At 40.7% G+C, this 19,978-nt stretch overlaps 1 protein-coding gene across 1 annotated transcript in view; it reads left to right on the top strand.

The window, feature by feature from the left end:
- The window catches only part of SEL1L (sel-1 suppressor of lin-12-like (C. elegans)), a 56,183-nt gene extending 43,727 nt beyond the window's left edge, over positions 1 to 12,456 (top strand). Inside the window, exons 11-21 of the mRNA XM_006884766.1 lie at positions 180 to 236; positions 1,392 to 1,460; positions 2,886 to 2,963; positions 3,791 to 3,853; positions 5,123 to 5,210; positions 5,491 to 5,639; positions 6,550 to 6,715; positions 7,106 to 7,180; positions 8,034 to 8,206; positions 11,238 to 11,366; positions 12,163 to 12,456. Coding sequence (XP_006884828.1) covers positions 180 to 236; positions 1,392 to 1,460; positions 2,886 to 2,963; positions 3,791 to 3,853; positions 5,123 to 5,210; positions 5,491 to 5,639; positions 6,550 to 6,715; positions 7,106 to 7,180; positions 8,034 to 8,206; positions 11,238 to 11,366; positions 12,163 to 12,375 — 1,260 coding nt within the window. The 3' untranslated portion in view covers positions 12,376 to 12,456. The remainder of the gene's footprint in view (positions 1 to 179; positions 237 to 1,391; positions 1,461 to 2,885; positions 2,964 to 3,790; positions 3,854 to 5,122; positions 5,211 to 5,490; positions 5,640 to 6,549; positions 6,716 to 7,105; positions 7,181 to 8,033; positions 8,207 to 11,237; positions 11,367 to 12,162) is intronic.
- Positions 12,457 to 19,978: the final 7,522 nt, after the last annotated feature.

Genomic DNA, 19,978 nt, shown 5'->3' on the forward strand with positions numbered 1-19,978 from the left:
AGAAAAGCAGAAAAGTTCATTTTTAAATATTGGTGGTTACTAGAGCAGTATCTTCAGTAGTAAAGACTCTTCACTGAGCCATTAATAGAAATATTTTTATGATATTTTTGTTTATACTTGGTCTCATTTGACTTGCATTACAGATGCTGTCACTTTACCTAATTTTTATTAACTTTCAGGTGGGTCTGGGACAACTGCATCTCCATGGAGGACGTGGAGTAGAGCAAAACCATCAGGTGACTGACTCCCTGCCCCAGCGCTCTCTGTGCTTCTCACGTTGCAGCAAGAAATGACACTCCCCATTATTGTTTTTTTCATGAAGTGTTAGTACTAAGCTGAGTTCTTTCAACTTCCATCCACTGAGCTTTCGAGATCTGACTCATCCCTGAGAAACAGAAAAAGAAAAATGCAAATAATCTTCATGCTGGTTCTCAGTACTGCCAGGAAAAGCCCGACACCTCACACAAGTCTTGGGTTTTGTGGGACCTGCCACCGTCTTGATCAGTGAAGTCACAGGAGTGAAAGAGTTTATAAAAGAGTAAAATGAGACTCAAGCCCAAATTCCAGCACTGGAAAAACTCTAATGTTTCTGACAGAAAAAGAATCCTAAGAAGAATATTATTTAACTAGTATAAGCTAGAAAATTAGGGTTGCAGGAGATGGTGGCATAAGCATAGCTAAGAGAGTCTTTCAGGAAAGTGTCAGTTAATTAGCTCCTTCAGAGATCAGTGAAATGGGATGAGAGAAAATATTTATTGGAAGTAGGAGGTCATTGGTGACCTTGAGAAACTGTTTTCTGACATTTGTTACGGAATCCAATTTAGACTTGATTGTAGAATGAGTGGGAGAGGGAACTGGAAACATTGCATGTGGACGATTCATTTGAGAAGGTTGGCTGTTAACGAAAAGTAGCTAACAGGTAATGGCCACTATTGGAGGATATTGGGGTCCACAGTTTTAGTTTTGGTTTTAGTTTCCTTTTCGGTGAAAGAGTATTATTATTATTATTATTATTATTATATATTATTAGACTTTTAGGAGGAAGAGGTCAGGATAAGGGAGAGACTAAATCTCTTAAGGCAAAGGAGAAATAAATCAAGGAATTTAGAGAACTATGAAAATTGGTTGCATACCCTGTAGAAATGGCTTAGCCTCTCCTGGTCTGCCAGGTAAAGAGGTAGGGGGGAGACATGGTGGGGCTGCTTTTAGATGCCTTTAAGCAGCTCTCTTTGCCTGTAAATATCTGAAGTCTTCTAGCTTCTTAAGTGTATTTATTCTTGGAAGTGACTTAAAGATAAACGGTACCTTGATGTGTTGTTTTATAAATGGTATCTTGATGGTTGTATTGATGACTGTTTTGAAGTTCTCTCTATCAATTCTTTTTCTTACAGAGAGCATTTGACTACTTCAATTTAGCTGCAAATGCTGGCAATTCACACGCCATGGCTTTCTTGGGAAAGGTACTGTACATCCTGTGAATGTGTGATGTAATAGGGAGAGGTGTTTGCAGAGCAAATACATATTGTATTCAGGATCTACGACTTAACAAGCAGGAATTGGAGAGAAAATTTCCAATACAAAGGTACTCTGTCTTCCTTTCCAGTACATGGCTAGTCTCAGGTGTTTTCTTAGGCAACAAGCATAGCATTTGTCTGTCATCAGAGATTGTCCATTGAAAGTAGCTTTTATTGTGTATGCACTTCTTTGTATATTCTGTTGACTAGTGAGGTATTTATTCTTTGCAAATTTTTTTCCCTCAGTCTTTCATAAGCTTATTTCTTCCTATGGTGAATAGTTAGTGTTTGTTAAGGAGGTCTAGATGGTGTAGATGTTTAAGCACTTGACTGCCAGCCATCACGGTTGACAGTTCACACCATCCAGAGTCTACTCAGGAGAAACAGCTGACATCGGCTTCAGAAAGCTTGGATAAAGGCCTTCTCAGCAAAGCCTGGGGTCCGCTTGTGTCAGAAGGGGCTCGGGAGCAGCTTGTAGTGTTTAGTGGCCCATTTCTGCAGCTCTGATTGTCTTTTAAGTTCATTATGACAGCCATGTTATGTCATGTACTTCTCCGTTCAGTTCTGTTCTCAAGCAAGAAAGAGTCTGTACCCGTCAGGTGTACAGACTTAATGAGTCATTTACCTTTTTCATGGCATGACTTCAGAATTTTTTTTCTTTCACTGTGAAAATCCATGAGTATTGTTATCTATAAGCAAATCCTAAGATACTTAAGTGTAGATGGAACTAGACCACAAAAACAATCCATATTTACTATGTGATCACCCTTGTTAATTGAGGTTTGGCAACTTTATATTTAAACATTCCAACTATTAGAGCATAGAAATTTATTTTCCTCTATCTATGTTTGTTAAGCATTTAAGAACTTGTCGTTGCAACCCTTTTGGTTCTTGCTTTTAGTTATTGCTCCGACAAGAAATTGTTTCCCTTATTTGTTGTTTCCTTACTGTATATGTGCATAAACTGAGTCAGAGATTGTTCCATGTTCCTTTCCTTTGGAGCTTAATCAGGTTCCATACCTGGGGCTCTAAATTTCAGTGTATAAGACCTTCGAAAATAACCATCTTACTGTTTTTTTTAATCTGAAGTCAGCTTTTCTGTTTGTTTGTTTGTATGGAGCTCTGGTTTTCCCCCCATTAAGCACTTATGTATATTTTGTTCATTTTAGTCATTTCAGCTCACATTTTTAGCATGATTACCTTTTAAATATTGCTTCTAAAATTTCTTGTGGGTCGTAGACATTCCATTGACCTTCCCAGCTTCTAACTTATCCTGGGATTGGAGATCCAGAATGAGATGTGATGGGTGAAAATTTCAGGTGGGTAGTTGGGTACGACGACTCTTGATGAAAACTGGAATTTGTCTTCCAGATGTATTCAGAAGGAAGTGACATTGTACCTCAGAGTAACGAGACGGCTCTTCACTACTTTAAGAAAGCTGCAGACATGGTAAGATGGCGAGATTCCGTGCACTGAAACACACGCCATACACTTCGTTTAAGGAGCCCTGGTAGCGTAATGGTCAAGCATTTGAATGCAAACTAAAAAGTTGGAAGTATTAGCCCACCTGGTGGCTCTATAGGAGACAGGCTTGGTCTCTGTGGTCTGGTTAGAACCAACTCAGAAGATTACAGCCTGGAAAGCCGCCTGTGGCCCGTCAGCCAACTGAAGTCCCTGTGATACGAAAACAAATCTGCAAATAACAACTGTTACTTCAGTAAATAAGTTTATTTTATTCAAATGTTAATCGTAACCAACTCTTGTCACATGTCTTGAAAGAGCAATGTAAATATTGATATGAATGGACTAGAAAAAAAGAATTTTTTTTAGCAACCAAATTACAGAATATTCAATTTCTGTTTAAATTGTATTGAAATATATCTTAACCAAGTATCAAGTAAATGTTTATTTTATTAAAGGCACAAAGAATTATATCATCTACTCCTAAGTGTATTGCAGTTTGAGACTTAAACTCTTACATAAGTGCATACTTTAAAGCATTAATACATAATACAGACTTTCTTGGGACTAGAGTTGACTTCCAAAGGTGTGGATGCCTTCTTTAATTCCTTTTGCCTTCATCCGTTTTAATAATATGTGTGTGTTGCCTAGTTGGTTTTTATAGTTCTCTAGTTACTGATTTTTCCTCATCCCTGCTAACCATGAAATAATGTTTGTTTTGGTGTGTAAACCTTTCCCTTTGCTTTTTATAATAAAGGACTCATTTTCTTACTTTCTTGAATGAATCTTTCCTTTTGTCTCTTTCTTGTTTTCAGGGAAACCCAGTTGGACAGAGTGGGCTTGGAATGGCTTATCTCTATGGAAGAGGAGTGCAGATTGTAAGTGTTCAAGCTAACATTCGGACTTGAAAAAGCTCATGGGCTCAATATTCCTTGGTTAGGATTCAGTCAGCTTAGGGGAGGCTCTTCCACTCTTACCAAAGCGCAGTCTTCTCGTTTGGACTCTTAGCTTTGATTCATTCCCCCGCTCACCTCCCAGGCTGCCCTTTTCGGATTGGACTCCGCCCCTGGCACTTTCTCCCCAGGGTGGGAAGTTGTTTCTCAGTCTTCCATCTGTGCCTTTGCCTTCTCTCCAGCATCTCCCCTGCCTCCTGCTTCCTCCCTCGGGCCTGCACACATGCCTGACTCTCCCGTTCAGAAAGGGGAAAGCTTTCCAGTCTACGTTTCCCCTCCTCATTCTCATTTCCTCTCCAACCCAGCTGTAGGCTCTTCTCTCTCCAGCCTTTCACTGCACAACCAAGTTCTCCAAGAATGAACTATGTTAACAGAGTTGGCCTAGTGGTAAGAAACTGTGCTACAGTCCCAACGCCATACAGTTCGAACCCACCAACTGCTCCATGGGAGAAGGATGGACAATATTCTATGTTATTGACTGTCTCTGAAAAGCTGCTGGTGGATCAGCTGTGGCTCGGTTCTGACTTGACAGTATATAATAATAATAGCACGCATTATTAGGGGGAAAAGGAGTCTCTTATTTTTTTAAATTATAGATAATAAACACATTTGCAAATTCAATGTTTTTCGTTTATACAATTTAGCAAAATCGGGTCTAATACTCTTTTTAAAAAAATTTTTTTTTTTATTTTGTGTGTGTGTGTACCATCAAATTGGATCTGACTGGTACAGGAGGAGATTGCCCCTCCTCTGGTAAAGCATCTGGTGGATTCAAACTATGTACCTCTGGGATTGTAGTGTAGCTTTTTGCCACTAGGCCACCAGAGCTCCTAGGTCTAGTACTCTTAAAATTACACCACCAACATCTATTGCTGTATTTCCCAGCCTAATAATTAGAAACTCAATACTGGCAAAGAAAAAAAAATTCTCTACTATTCTTCCTCCTTATACCACTTTAAACTCTGATCTCTATACATTTATCTGTTCTAAGTATTTCATATTAGTGAGATTCTACGCGGTTTTCCTTTTATGACTGACTGACTGCATTCCACAATATTTTCAAGGTTGATCCATGTTGTTGTGGCTTATCTCAAGACTTCATTAGTCTTTTTAAAGTCTGATAACTTTAAATGAATTAAATCACCTAAGAAAATATTTTGAGCTTTTTTGGTGATGTGGGATCTTTTTCTACAGAACTATGATCTGGCCCTGAAGTATTTCCAGAAGGCAGCTGAGCAAGGCTGGGTGGATGGGCAGCTTCAGCTTGGCTCCATGTACTACAGTAAGTAACGTGGGAAATGGTGGTGGCCGAACCAGGAGCGCTTGCTTCCTTCCACTGGATGCACTGTGATCAAGAAATGGGAGCGTCCAGTCTCATAGGTGACTGTCCTCCCACTTCACTGATTTCTGCTGCTTGTTTTCCATTGTAAGTTATCATTATTAGTCATAGTCACATCTTCCCTGAGGAAGAATTCTGACTTACATTTAGAGTTTTGCTCTGCAAATGGAAAGCTTCTTCTATTTAAAACAGTTCCTGACTTTTCCTGTTGTTTGTCTCGCAGATGGCATCGGAGTCAAGAGAGATTATAAACAGGCCCTGAAGTATTTTAATTTAGCCTCTCAGGGAGGCCATATCTTGGCCTTCTATAACCTCGCCCAGATGCACGCCAGCGGCACAGGGGTCATGCGATCGTGCCACACGGCGGTGGAGGTAAGGGCTTTCCTGGTGACTGAAAAGGGAGTTGCTTTGCCTGGTAGGAAAGTCTACCTTTTCATTTTGTTTATCTTTCTGTGTGGGTGGGGTTTTTTTGTTTGTTTTTATTTTTTAAACTCCTCCTCCTGGCATCACTTGAACTTAGGGAAGACTCTGAGGGGCTCTGTGTTGCTTTGTGCTCACTCATTTAGTGTGTCTCTATATTAGAGTCAGTATTATAAGGGCAGATATTGTTGTCTGCTGGATCCCTCTCATCTGAGACAGTACATCATGTCTAATCAGCCATCAAAAAAATAGAAAAAAGGTATATGTTAAATGAGTATAACAAAGGAGAATGCTTTTCAGTCTCCTCATCTGAAATACTCCTCTACCTAGGAACTAGGTTGAAATTGATGAATGCTTAGAAAAATTTCCAAACCGCTCTGCTTCAGTGTCTTCCCTTTTAAAATGGGTTACTCATGGCTGACTAGCTGTCAGGCACTGTCATATGGCTGTTGGAAGTATTAACTGAATTAGTACATGAAAAGGCGTAGAACAGTGCTTGTTGTTAGTTATGATGTCCTGTCTAATCACGCCTGCCTCATGGCTGACTCTCTAGCAGCTTTTTAGAAACTGTAGATCACATAGGAGGAGATTGCTCATCTTTGTCCCTCCGAGCTGGTGGATTCGAACCACCTGCCTTTCATTTGGTCACCAGCACTCCCTGAACACTGCCTAGCACAGACTAATTGGTATATAATAATTTGTAATTATTTCCGTGACTTGCCGACCTTTAACAAGTGAGCGACCAAAAGCTTCACTAAATATCTCAAACTTTTGTGCAAAGTTGTTAGAGCTGCCAGACATTTTCTGTCGTAGAGTCCTGCTTCTTTTTTTTATTTGCTCCCTTTCTTCTCCCTTCTCCTAGTTGTTCAAGAACGTATGTGAACGAGGTCGTTGGTCTGAGAGGCTCATGGCTGCCTATAACAGCTATAAAGATGGAGACTACAACGCTGCGGTGATCCAGTACCTCCTGCTGGCGGAGCAGGGCTACGAGGTGGCCCAGAGCAACGCGGCCTTCATTCTCGATCAGAGTGAGGCTTATTTCACTTCTGCCTTAGATTGAGAGCACAAGGCTGTACCTCAGGTTAATTTCCCTGTAGAGAGGGGACCGAACACCTTTCTTCCTCAGAACAGAAACTCAGTGGATTCCACCTACTGACATTTTGCTTAGCAGCCTGACATGTAATGCAGTGTGCCAGTAATGATTCTCTTTATTGACTCTGTAGATGTAACATGTTTCAGGAAATAGTGTTGTCCTGAATCCATTATTACCTTTTAATTCAGTCTTTTATTCCAGTAATTGTTATATGTATTCGTTGTTTATATTATGCTCCATGTAGCCACGCTAGTTTGCAAATGCTCATATAAGTCTAGAGTGTTTCTTTAGAGACTTGATATGTATTTCATTTCTTTCTTTACAGGAGAGGCAACCATTGTAGGCGAAAATGAAACTTATCCCAGAGCTTTGCTCCATTGGAACAGAGCTGCCTCTCAAGGTAAGGTGTTAATTCTGGGGTAAGTATTTCACCAAGACCTCTTGTTTTCTGCGTCCCATAAAGTGAGGTAGTGTCCTTTATTACCTTGAAACTAATTACATGGAATACATCAAGTATTTATTCTTGAAATGGAATTCTTATCCTAGAATTTTTAAATAGAATTGCAAAGACTTTGTGCTGGAATGTAAATCACACTGTGGCTCAGTCTTTAGTTTTTAACATGAGGCTGTACTGTGTTAAATGAGCATTGAGGAGAGTATTTCGTTTAATCGCTGCCTAAGACCTAGAAGCACTCTCTAACCTTCCCTCAGTCTTGTTCTACTATGGATTTTTCTCACATTTATTTCTCTGAACATTAGTCTACTCAGCTCTCCTCCATGCTCAACTATTTTGAAATGTACAAGACTGAGGGAACCACAAATACTGAAGAATATTCTTAGTGAAGTAAGGAAGCAGCATGGTGCGGTAGTTAAGCAGTCCACTGCGATCTGAACCACATGCTTGGTTGGAACCACACAGCCGCTTCACTGGAGAGCGATGGGGCAATTCCACCCCATCCTTCAGGGCCACTGGGAGTCAGAATCCATTGGACAGCACTGGAGCTTTTTTCCATAGTGAAGTAGGAAGACACTCACCTCCTTCCATCTCTTCTTGATTACTACAGAGCACGCTCTGAAAGAGCTACCCTGTTCTGCTCTTTTTTACTGGTTTTTATAGCCTGTCTGACGGGTTTGTTAAAGAGTAGTTTACTAAAAAAAAAAAAATCTGTTTTATAGAAAAATGATAGAATCAAATAGCAGTTTTGATTTCAAATACATTTTATTGGCAGTTTTTACCTCTCTTTTTGTTGAAGGCTATACTGTGGCGAGGATTAAGCTTGGAGACTACCATTTCTATGGATTTGGCACTGATGTGGATTACGAGACCGCGTTTATTCATTATCGTCTGGCATCTGAGCAACAGCACAGTGCACAAGCTATGTTTAATCTGGGATATATGCATGAGAAAGGACTAGGCATTAAACAGGTGAGTGGGACTTGACAATGTCTGAGGCCTGTTAACTGTTTGGAGGAAACGTGTATTTTATATATTATAGAAGGTAGATTTTTCCTTGAAACTTCCTCAGATTTTAGGCTACTAAAACATGAAACAGTTTTGCTGTGTTGACGAAGACTGCCCTCTGTCTCTCATTTTGGACAAAATCTTAAATTCATTGCAGTGTAGACAGAGACAACTCATTGCAGATCCTGCAACAGGAGCATAGCTGACCCCTACAGCTTTCAGAGGTTATAAATCAAGGGGGGAAATGACCTGTCTTTCTCCTGTGCAGCCACAGGTGGGTCCCAGCCACCAGAGAGGCACAGCATTTAGCTGTGTAATTCCTCTGCTCTTGGCCACCAGCACACATATCAATATCGATACTATCATATTTAGAGCATGAAGCCAAAGGTGACTCATGAAAATGAAAGTGCAGTATTGCTTCAGTTGATAACTTTTTTGTTTAAGAGGCTTTCTGCCTTTCTTCAGCCTCATTCTGTTCTTGCTAAACTAAGATGTTTGCTACAATAAACTTATTTCTAGTTCTTATACCTTGGTGTGAGGATGGGAGCTCTCGTGGCCTATTGGTCAAAAGCTGCGCTGCACTCCCATAGGCATGCAGTTTGAATCCACCAGCTGCTCCACAGGAGAAGGATGGGCACAAGAGTTAATCCTCCCGTGTGATTAACTGCCTCTGAAAACCTGTCGAGGGTCAGCCATGGTGGCTTCCGACCCACTGGGACATAACAACACCTTTGTAATGACTCTGATAGTCTGCAGATTCATGGTTAAAATTTGTCCTGCATACTTTGAAAAATATTTTGATAAATGAGAAAAATTAGACTCCTGGTGGGAGTTAGAGACTGAAAACCTGTTCAGAGGGTCAACTCTGAGTCACTTCTCACTTGACAGCACAGAACCATGATATAATCCATGCACATCTTCAAGTTGCCGTTGACAAGTTTTTCCATCATAAATTTCAAGGAATCTAAATTTTATTACATTTTACATATTAATTTTTTTAAATAAATTTCTAAATACTGTTAAATATGACCATGTGGCATCTGGAAAGACAGGGTAGTGATGGACATGGTTCATGGGGATTGATTTTATAAAATATAATGAGTGAGAATGATTGTATGAAACACATGTGAGTGAAGGATAGTGAGAAACACAAAGTATACGAACTTTTTATACAAACCAGTGTAAAATTAAATATATATATTTACACGCAGGATCTCTTGGGGCCAAATAATTTGATACTCATAATTCTTATTTTTAAAAGATATATAAGCAAAATCTTTCATTGGAAAATAAATCTTTTCTCTGTGAACTTGGATTTCCAGCCTTCCACTACACTAAAATAATGTGATTAACGCTTGCATCTCTTGTGATCATTCTGTTTATCTGAAACGTATATATGTATGTTGCTGTGTACCATCGAGTCAGAACCAACTCACTGCTGACCCTCCAATGTAAGTTCAGAAACAGTAAATTACATGGGAAAAAATGCCCATCTTTCTTTAGTGAAGCAGGTTGGTAGATTCAAACCAAGTGCCTTTGGGTTGGCTGTGCAACTCCTTACCACTAAACCACCAGCGCTCCCTATATCTATGTTCGTGTTGTTGTTGTTCATTACCTTTGAGTTGGATAGAGATGGTGACTGCAGCACTGGACTCACGTGTATCAGAGATGATGAAGATGGTACAGGACAGGACAGGGTTCAGGTCTCTGATTCATAGGGTCTCTAAGAGGTCGTACTTAACTCAGAGGCACCTAGCAGCAATGACATATAAAAGGAGTAACTATAAGATGTCACAATAACTTTTTCAAATTTTCTCCTACTTAACAGTATAGAAATTATAAGTAGGTTTTAATCACCTTTTTTAAATCATCTACATAAAATCTGTTATCACAAAGACATTTGATCCATGGATGCTTAATCCTGATTTGGTTACTTATTTTTCAAAAATCAGAGAGACTACTATTGCCATTGTTTAAAGGTACTTTTTTTTTTATTATAACTTCTTTTGGTATTTTATTTTTTTCTGGTTTACTTACAAAGTATTTATTCATTGTTTTTGAAGGTACTTTTAAATAAAGGATGACAATAGGGTGAAAGTGAAAATAACTGCTTATGTTTAAATACTTAATTTTTTAGTGTTTAGCTTCTTTTTCACATGAGAGTCTTAAGAATTTGGTATTCTTTTTTTTTTAAGAATTTGGTATTCTTTATCATTACTCACAACAGAAGAAATGAAGGTTTTTTAATTGAAAATTGTCACAGTTCCCACCATGATCTTTTCCCATACACTGTTCTGCCATATGCCTGAATTCACATTATGCTAACCTGAACCAAAATGGACGTTTTTATCTTCTATAGAAATACGTCTAAGACAGAAAATGCAAAATACCCTATGAGATTATAATTAATCATTAAAGATGTAGAGGCCTCTAAAGTTTGTACACGCCAGGTCAAAGCACCTGATATGCTTAGGGAGTAGGTAAGGATGGACCTTTCTTTTATAAAGTGAAGAAAAGGTGACTGCACACAGGCATGTTTACAAGGAGACCTCGGTTTTTTGTATAAGGAGTACAAATCAAAGTTCTATTCACATATCCCTTAGAAATTCTTAAATTATGTATAAGATCACTGCTCCAAATTGAAATTGAGAGTTGTTAAAAAATAATTAAAATTTTAGTTAGGAAAAATTTAGCTTAACTTGCAGCTTGCTTCTGGAAATCTCCACTTAAACATTTGTTCTGCATTGATGCCTGACTGTATTCAGCTGTCTGTATAGTAAATGAAATCAGAGGAGGAAACAAGTTTCCTAATTGTTTGTTAAATTTTTCAAAGTTCTGCCGTGGGATAATTACATTTTACCCAAGTAAAGTTGGAGTTGCTCTTTAGATTAGGGAAATGCATTTTAAAATGAAAACCTTTAAGACAATACGTTTTTCTAGCATATGAACTAAATCTTATTTTGACAGGACATTAACGTTGGCTTATTATTTATAGGATATTCACCTCGCCAAACGTTTTTATGACATGGCAGCCGAAGCAAGCCCAGATGCCCAAGTACCTGTCTTCCTAGCACTCTGCAAGCTGGGCGTGGTCTATTTCTTGCAGTACATAAAGGAAACAAATGTGAGTGGTTCATGGCAATTTTCATATTTTGGGTTTTGGTTCATATTTCTTTTGATTAAAATACAAATACAGCCTTCTCAGTCCCTGAGTTTTGTTTTTAAAAAGTCAAGGTATGGAATACTGGGGAGATCAGTGTCCTGTTAAGGTCTGGTTTCTGCATTTCTCCCCCAGATGTAAAGGACAGAAGGCAGTGAGTGATGAATACAGGGGCAGAGCAGTTACATGTTAAAGCCTTCTTCATTGATGCACACACTTCCTGACCTAGGCCAGTACTGACACTTACGCAGGCCACTCAGAATGATGGGCAGTCTCCTCCCATAAAGGTTTACAGCCTTGGAAGAACCAAGCCTGCGTCACAATCAGCTCAATGGCTGTGGCTTTGGTTTGGGTTTAGTTGACTAAATCCAGTAGACATTAAAGAGGTCTGCCTGACGCGACTCAGACCTGCCCTTTAAAACAGAAAGAAGAAAACCTGCCAGCTTGTCCAGTCCCTTTGAGACTGAGGTGCTTCTTTCTGAGAGTGAAACTTAAGTTAAAAACACCACCAGCACTTAGTTATAAAGATGGCCTCTGTTATTTAAAAGGCCAACAGTAGAAAATAGACAGGAGATAACCTCCTTTTCTCTTCAACACCTCTGTGTTAGTTAATAGTACTAGACCGTGTACAGTACCACTGTCAGTGGTTTGGGGGGCGCCATGTTTAAAGTACTTGTAGTTCCTGATAATGGAATTCTTATTCTCACTCCCTTCTCTGACAGTTTGGTGATCATAATACTTTTATTTTGTCTTCCTGAAGATCCGAGATATGTTCACCCAGCTTGACATGGACCAGCTGTTGGGACCCGAGTGGGACCTTTACCTCATGACCATCATCGCGCTGCTCTTGGGAACAGTTATAGCCTACAGGCAGAGGCAGCACCAGGACATGCCAGTACCCCGGCCCCCGGGGCCCCGGGCCGCTCCACCTCAGCAGGAGGGGCCGCAAGATCGGCAGCCACCACAGCAATAGCAGCCACCATGTCCAGCCTTGAACAGTGACAGCCAAGGATGTTGTGTGCTGAGAACACTTGCATTCGATTTAGGACTTTGGAACAGTGTCCACCTCCTGGAAGAGGCACGAGGAAGCAATTCCTAAAGCTGCTTAGAATCTGCTGCCTTTATTTTCAGGGATAAGTAACTCTTACCTAAGCTGAGTTGAATGTTTGTTTCAGTGCCATATGGAATAACAGCTTTCAGTGGCTTCCCTTTTTTGTTCTTCTGGAAACATATGTGAGACACTCAGTAATGTCTGCCGTATCCAGCTGGCTTTGTTGGGTCCTTTCGTGCATTCTTCCAACATGCGTAAGTTCTAATACTGACCAGCTTTAAGGTCTTATGCAGCAACACTAAAAAGTGATCAGTGTGAAGAAGAAGCCCCAGGTAGTTGCAGGTTGAACCTAAACATATTTGAAAGACTGAAAATAGAACTTACCTTTTAAGTTAGAAAAAGAGAGATGACTTCAGTGTTTTGCAGCTGCGATAACTGAGAAACTCCCTTGGCCGTCCTTATGCAAGTGTACATATTCTGCATATTATTTTAAAAGGGACGCTTGGGAAGTTTCTTGTTTGTTTGTGATTGTCACACTTGATACCATACTTCTCTCCTTTGAAAACTGAAATGTGCTGTTAAGAGAGTCTTTTGTGGATTTCACTCTTTGACATCAAATTATATAAAATACTGTTTACTGACTTCCCTGAGAAAACAGGAATTTGTCCTCCCTACTCAGTGGTATTTGCTTGTTTGGACTCAGTAGAGAGAGATTTGATCTGGAAGCTAGAGGATGTTCTAAATTGGAGGCCTTTAAAAAAAAATCTAATTTTGTACTCGTAAGTGGGGTACGAATGTCATAGAAAGAGTTTCCTAAAAGTGAAAGCATTTGTTCCCCAGGATTTATAATATATCACAGATGTAACTACTAATCTAATGCTAACACTCACAGAATGAAGGATTGATGAAACTCGGTGATTGAGGAAAGCCAAAGCCTTTTGCACTGTTTTATACTATTTAGATCTTTCTTCCTGCCAGTTTTATACTACAGTAAAAAGATAGTTGCTTGCTCGGTAACTGTTGTATTCATTAGCCTCCCACTATTAACAGAAGGAAAATCAAAGCTACTGCACTTCTGACTTGTCTGTTTAAATAGTGTGGGGGAAACTAACACCAAGCGGAAAACTGAGGACTTGGCAGTATCACACAAACAAAAGAATATTAACATGTAAGCCAAACTTCTGTTTCTTTTCATTGGCAGATTCTGGTAGTCACCAACACAGTCTAGTCTGAATCTTCATATGCTTTTTCTCTTAATCCATCATTTGGCTGAAAATTGGAAGCATTCATTAACTTGTAGAGTGATAAGACTTTGGTGTTTTTAAGTTGACCATGTTTTCAAAACAAGATTTTATTACTCTGTAATGAGCAAGGTTCATTATAGGGCAGTTAGTCTGTAATGAATAAGGTTCATTATAAACCAAGGTTCAAACCTGTTCTTAGGGTCACTCTAAGTCATAGTCAACTTGAAGGTAACTAACAGCAACCCACATAGTGAATAGGGAAGGCTTTCCATGTGAAATGACACTTTTTTTTTTGAAGTTACATGCTTATCATATGAAACCTATCCTTCCAGATCAGTTTCTTCCAGATTTGAAGAGTAAGTCATAGACCTGTATAAATACAAACATATCTTTGAAAGGTAAGAGAATTTTACCTTCAGCTTTGTAATGTCACTGTTGGCAGTTCCTATAAATACTACAAGAAACTTGAGTGCTTTATTATGTAGGAGCTTTTGCTTCCTCTGTGATAATTAAAGAGATTTGAGTGCAGTTGGTATCAGATGCTGGTTTCTTCATCACTGCATCTTTTCCCCACTCTTCAAAATAAGTGTCATCCACACTGCATTTAGAAGGAACTGCTTTTGTTTATTTACAAGTGAAGAAGACCCCCACAGTGACTGTAAACTTTCATTCTTTTTCTTTAGCCATCCACTTAATTTCTTCTTAGCAGTATTTATATGTCTGTCTGTACTTCCCTCCCTCCGTACTTGGAGAAAGCGTTCCTTAAAGCAATGTGCACTACCTGAGGATGGATGGAGCTTCTTCGTGCAATAGCAACCTGCCCATCAGTTTTCCACTGGCCCTAACCCTGTCACTAATACTCCTAAGATCCACTTCTTGGTTGCTTTTCACCCTGGAGTCTTTTAGCAGAGATTTAAATGCTATATTTAAAGCACATAGTTGCTGTGGATTCCTTTAAAGACTGTCTCAAAATAGTTCCTTTTTTCTTTTTTTGTTCATGGGACATGTTACCTAAGCAAAAAGGAACTAGGTTTGGTTTTTCTCCTAAAACAATGCTCAATATTTACCTAATCAAATGGCATCCATTTGAATAAAATGACAGTAACAAAAGCTAGTTAATGTCAGTGACATTAAACCAACTCAGGGATTCAGGAGTTTTAATGTTAGGCTTTGTAGTTAACAGACAGAGTATGGCTTCACTTGTCCATAGTAGTAGCCCATCCGCTCCTGATCCCTTTTAGAGTCTGTCTTCCTGCCTTAGGAGACGGTGCCAGTAGTACTCTGTTTCACATCTATGCTCTCTTGTGCGTACGATGTGGTGGTTAGCCAGCTGTTTCACTGCGTAGGCTTGAGACGGTCTAGTCTGATTCTAGTTGAGGTTACGAAGACAGTGAGGGGTTGATGTGTTGGAGTTTTAGTCCTCTCTGTGTTTGATGGTTTAGTTGTGTGGGCGGGGCTCTTTCTCATTTTGATTAACAGTCAATGGCACAGAGAAGGTAAATGAAAAGGCTCCTTTTTCCCCTTCAAAATTCATTATTTATCACCCAGCTGAACTTGTGGACCACTAAATTTGCGGATTTGCTGCCCTTATGCAGATAAAGTTCATTTCTGAGATTTATCCCCCTGAGCTATCCTTTCACTGTACCTTTGGGAAGTCATTAAAAAGCATTTAAAATCAGTGATATTTTATAAAATCACCACAGACCCAGTGAAGACCTAATTCTCTAATAAACTCTTGCCTCGGAAAACTAAAGTGTTTCATTATATGAGAGTTTTTGGTTTTTCCTCTCTCTTCCTTGCTCTCGGTTGTATTTCAAACCAATGCTTTGGAAGCATGAATGCAGACCTGTAAGCAGAGGCCACTCTTCTCCACGTGTGTTACATGTGTGTTAATGTCTGTCAGCAGAACACTTCCTTCCTGGAGGTTTGGACTAACATTTCCTGTGCACATTTCAAAACAAGATGCCCCTGGTTAACAGCCACTTCTAACTGCCCAGAGGACACTGGCGGCTACACTTATCCTAGTGACTGTCGCTTGGTTTTTCTGGACGTTAATTGAACAGATGCTCCACATTTTTAAGCCTAGAAGAATGCAGGAGGTAAGTAGAGCGAAAGGAAAACACCTACTTTCACAAAAATACTTTTCATCAGTCTTTGCTCTGAAACAGAACATCTCTGATGCCATGTTGTCTGAGGCAATAGCTGGTTTTTTAAATGTGTTGTATTCGTACAAAAGGGCTGAACGTCTCTTTCCAAGTGCTAGTCCCAGAAAATGTAAGACAACCCCAATTTTAAAGGAGCTGTGGTTTAGCGTGAGTATTTGCACAAGAGAAAATCTAGAGTGTGTGCCTGAGAGCCTTGTTGGGTGTGAGCGGCAAGTGGGCTCGTGCACCCTCTCGTGCTTGGATTGACTAATAGTCTGACACTACTCTTTGAATCTGAGATGAGAAAATCATCATGTCGGTCTGATCAGAGTGTCACCACTGTGAGTGCAGAGAAGAGAGGGAGTTTTGGAAAGATCCTGAGCTGGCATTGTGAGAAAGAACCGTGATAGGGTTGTTTGGGGTTCTTTTGTTTTGTAAATTTGTGTTTTATGAAATGCAGTATAAAGACTGATGAAGTGTAATATAATTGTGTAAACAAACAAATCCTGTTAATAGAGAGATGTACAGATTCGTTTTGTACTGTATCTTGAAACTTGTGAAATAAAGACCCACCTCTGGTTTTCCTGTATGCTGTGCCCTGTTTGGCCGCCAAGCACCTTCCTAGGCCAGCCTCCCACACACACTCCTATCCAGAAGGATTCTGTGTTCACGGAACCTTTTTAGAACTTGGGGAGCTTCTGAAAAAGCATTCATCTGAGGACATTTTGAACCCATCTTTCACTTACATTTAGCTCCTAAATTTCAAGTTCCTGTAAGTGACTGTTGCTCTAGGTGGAATACAAAATCACTGGGAAATACCACCGTATATTTAATCTCCAAAACCGTGAGCCTGAATCAGCCTGTGAGAATGAGTCATTCATTTAGCATTCTTTATCGTGTGATTAATCCAAAGTTTGTTTCTGCAATTCCTGGTCCCAGAAACTACAGGAACATTTAACAATGCATATAATCCAACAAAAGTATATGTGGAATAAAATACAAAAGGAAAATAAAAAAATTAGAAATCAGAAGTGGGCTTTGTATACAAAGCTGCACACTGAGCTGGGTACAGAGTTGGCCCAAACTTTATAGCAGCATTTCAAAGAAGAAATGACAGGCTTAATTTAGGACCGCCAGGTCCTTGTTGGGAAAAGTCTAGGTGGTGTAATTGTGGGGAGTGAGAAGTAGCAGCTCAGATTCTGTTTGTGGATGGACGGCCACCCTTGATTCTGACCTTGGCCAGAAAGTGGAGCATTCCGATGGCAGCACATGTTAGCAGTCTGGCCGCTCCAAGTTGGTATTAATGCCGACTTGTGTGCTAAATTCCACTCCTAAAGTCCCCCCGATTTCCTGCCAGGCATTCATATGTGCTGTTGCTCTGTCCCCTTTCCCTCCTCTGCCTTCTCAGAGGACTCTGGCAAAGCTCTCTAGCTTCTCAAAGCAAAAGGAATTCAGCATGTCTTCGAAGCATTTTATAAATTCAGGCATCCTGCATGAGAATTCTAACCTTGGCAATGAAGAGGTCACTGCATTTGCATAATTCTAGATATAAATGGGAGCAACAGAAACCTCCATTCTTGGAAACATTTATTTCAAGATGTGTAAGCACAGCTGTGGGTTTCAGAGTTTGTTTTTCCCCCATTCGGCTTCCCTTAGCCTTGCCCAGAATGTGGTTTTCTTAGAAAAAAAAATCCATTAGTTGAACATACGTTATTGTAAATTCAGTATCCCAAGATCTCTGTGCTCAAGGTGTCTTGTTCTGTTACTGACTGCTCTGAGCCTTCTCATGCGTGATGATGTCTCTATGTGCTCCTCAGAGAACCTTCCTCAGTAGCATCCGACACAATGCACAGAGAAATGTTTCCGATCAGAGAAGTGAGAAGAACCTTATTTCGTTTTTACTTGTCCTACTTTTAGGACATCTCTACCCTCAAGAGGATGGATAGCCACCCCCAGCAGGATGGATTGACAACAGTGACTGCAAAAAATGGGCTTGATCATGAAGACAGCACTTGACAGGGTCAAGTTCAGACCTGTTATTCTTACGGTGACTAGGAGAGGAGTCCTACTCGACTCAAGGACACACAACAACAGTCTCACCCCGAGGTCCTTATTACTTCACTGATGCTCATTGCTGTCGAGTTGGAACCAACCAAGAACTGGTCCTCCATTGGGTTTCTGAGGCTGTAAGCTGCACGGGAGGAGATTGCCCATCTTTCTCCTGAGGAACTGCCAGAGCAGCGTGGCCTTTGGTTCACCAGCACGACTCCCTGTAGACTATGCGCCACCAACCTTCGCTCTCCACTACTATATGTTTATGCAAGCTCAGGTAGCCAAGTGGTAAGAAGCTGCACTGCAAGCCCAAAGCCCTGTGGTTCAAATTCACCAGGAGAAAGATGGGCAATCTCCACCTGTGCAATTTACTGCCTCTCTAAACCCTGCAGGGTCAGCTATGAGTCACTTCTGACTCACTGGTACACAGCAACAACTATAAATTTAGCAGTTCAGACCCACCCAGTAGTGCCTTGGAAGAAAGGTCAGGCGATCGTTCTATGCAGATTGCAGCCAACCCTACTCTGCATCACCAGGGATTGGAATCAGCCAGTGGCTTTGGGCTTAGCCTTTGGGTTTATTTCTACTCCTAAGTTGAATTGCCCACACTGAAGCTGTGAATGCAAAATTCAAATTCATGGCCCTTGAGTCTGAATCTACTAATAACTGGTCTTCAGTGGGTTTTCAGACTTTAAATCACATGGGAGGAGACTGCACATCTTTCTCTCAATGAGTCCTTGGTGGACTGGACCCCTCAGGTGTGCATTCATCTGCACAGCTACATACAAACCTTCAGTGACAAGCCTGTGGTGGCTGAGCTGGACGTGCATTGGTCAGGATTTGAACCCGCATCTCCATTTGGAAGGGAGAGTTCCACCACTGAGCCCCCAGTGTCTCCTTCCTGGGTCTGCCTCGCACTGTTACTCAAGAGAATGTGGGGGTGGGACAACTTACATGCCAACCCTGGTTTCCACAACCATCTTCAGGAGGTTTCAAGACCAAAGCAATTGCTTTGATAAAAATTTTCTAAGAGATTCTCATTTCACTCCAACTCTGTTTGTTTAAAAATGTAAAACTCGCCCACAGCTGTTTTGCTGAAATAGCAGAGCTAATGCAAAGGATTAATAGAGCTTGTCAGGGCACGTGGGCATGTGCACTGCTTCTAATGCTTAATTGTATTCAGGGCCTCAAACTACTTTTCACCTCACAGTTCCCCGTATGTCCTACTGTGTCTTCTTTCCTCTGCCCTCACTCGTGCTTTCCCTGCTCTGCTTAGGTCTTTCCTGTCTCCTGTGTCAGCACGGGCCCACCTGTTACACCAGGAGTCCTAGTGGGTCCAGGAGTTGAGCACATGGCTCATACGAGGTAGATAGACAGAGAGAATGACTGGCAGTCTGTTCTCATGAAGATTGCAGTTGCTGCTGTTGTTGTTAAGTGCCATTGGGCCTGCAACTCATAGCAACCCTATGTACCCTGCTCTGAATCCTGCCCTGTCCTGAGCCAGTCTCACTGACTAACACACCTACCCCCATTACCCCAGTTACTGTGTCAATCCATTTCATCCTCGGTCTTCTTCTCCTGCACTGTCTCCAACATTCTAAGCGTAATGCCCTTCTCCAAGGATCAATCCCTCCTGGCCACATGCCCAAAGTATGTGAGATGGAGTTTCAAAATCCTTGACCCCCAAGAGAAACTTGGTTTCACCCTCTCCAAGACAAACGTTTGTTCTGTTGGCAGTCTATGGTATGTGCAATATTCTTCTCCAGCACCACAACTCAAAGGCATTGATGCACTTCTGGCATCTTCAGTCATTGTCCAGCTCTCTGATGGCATAGCAAGTAATTAAGAAGACTATGGATCGCCTGAATCAGGTGCACGTTAGTCCTTAGACTGACACGATTGCTCTTTAGCACTTTAGAGAGGTCCCTGACAGCAGATTTCTCCAATGCAGTTTGTCTTTTGATTTCCTGACTGCTAGTGCCAAGAGTATTTATTGTGGACCTGAGCAAGTGGAAACTATTAGCAATCTCAATCTCTTCTCCATCTATCATGGTACTGCCATTTGGCCCACTGGTGAGAATCTTT

The sequence above is a fragment of the Elephantulus edwardii genome, unplaced genomic scaffold (genome assembly GCF_000299155.1).
Source record: "Elephantulus edwardii isolate Elephantulus edwardi_28Jun2011 unplaced genomic scaffold, EleEdw1.0 scaffold00037, whole genome shotgun sequence".
Taxonomy (NCBI): domain Eukaryota; kingdom Metazoa; phylum Chordata; class Mammalia; order Macroscelidea; family Macroscelididae; genus Elephantulus; species Elephantulus edwardii.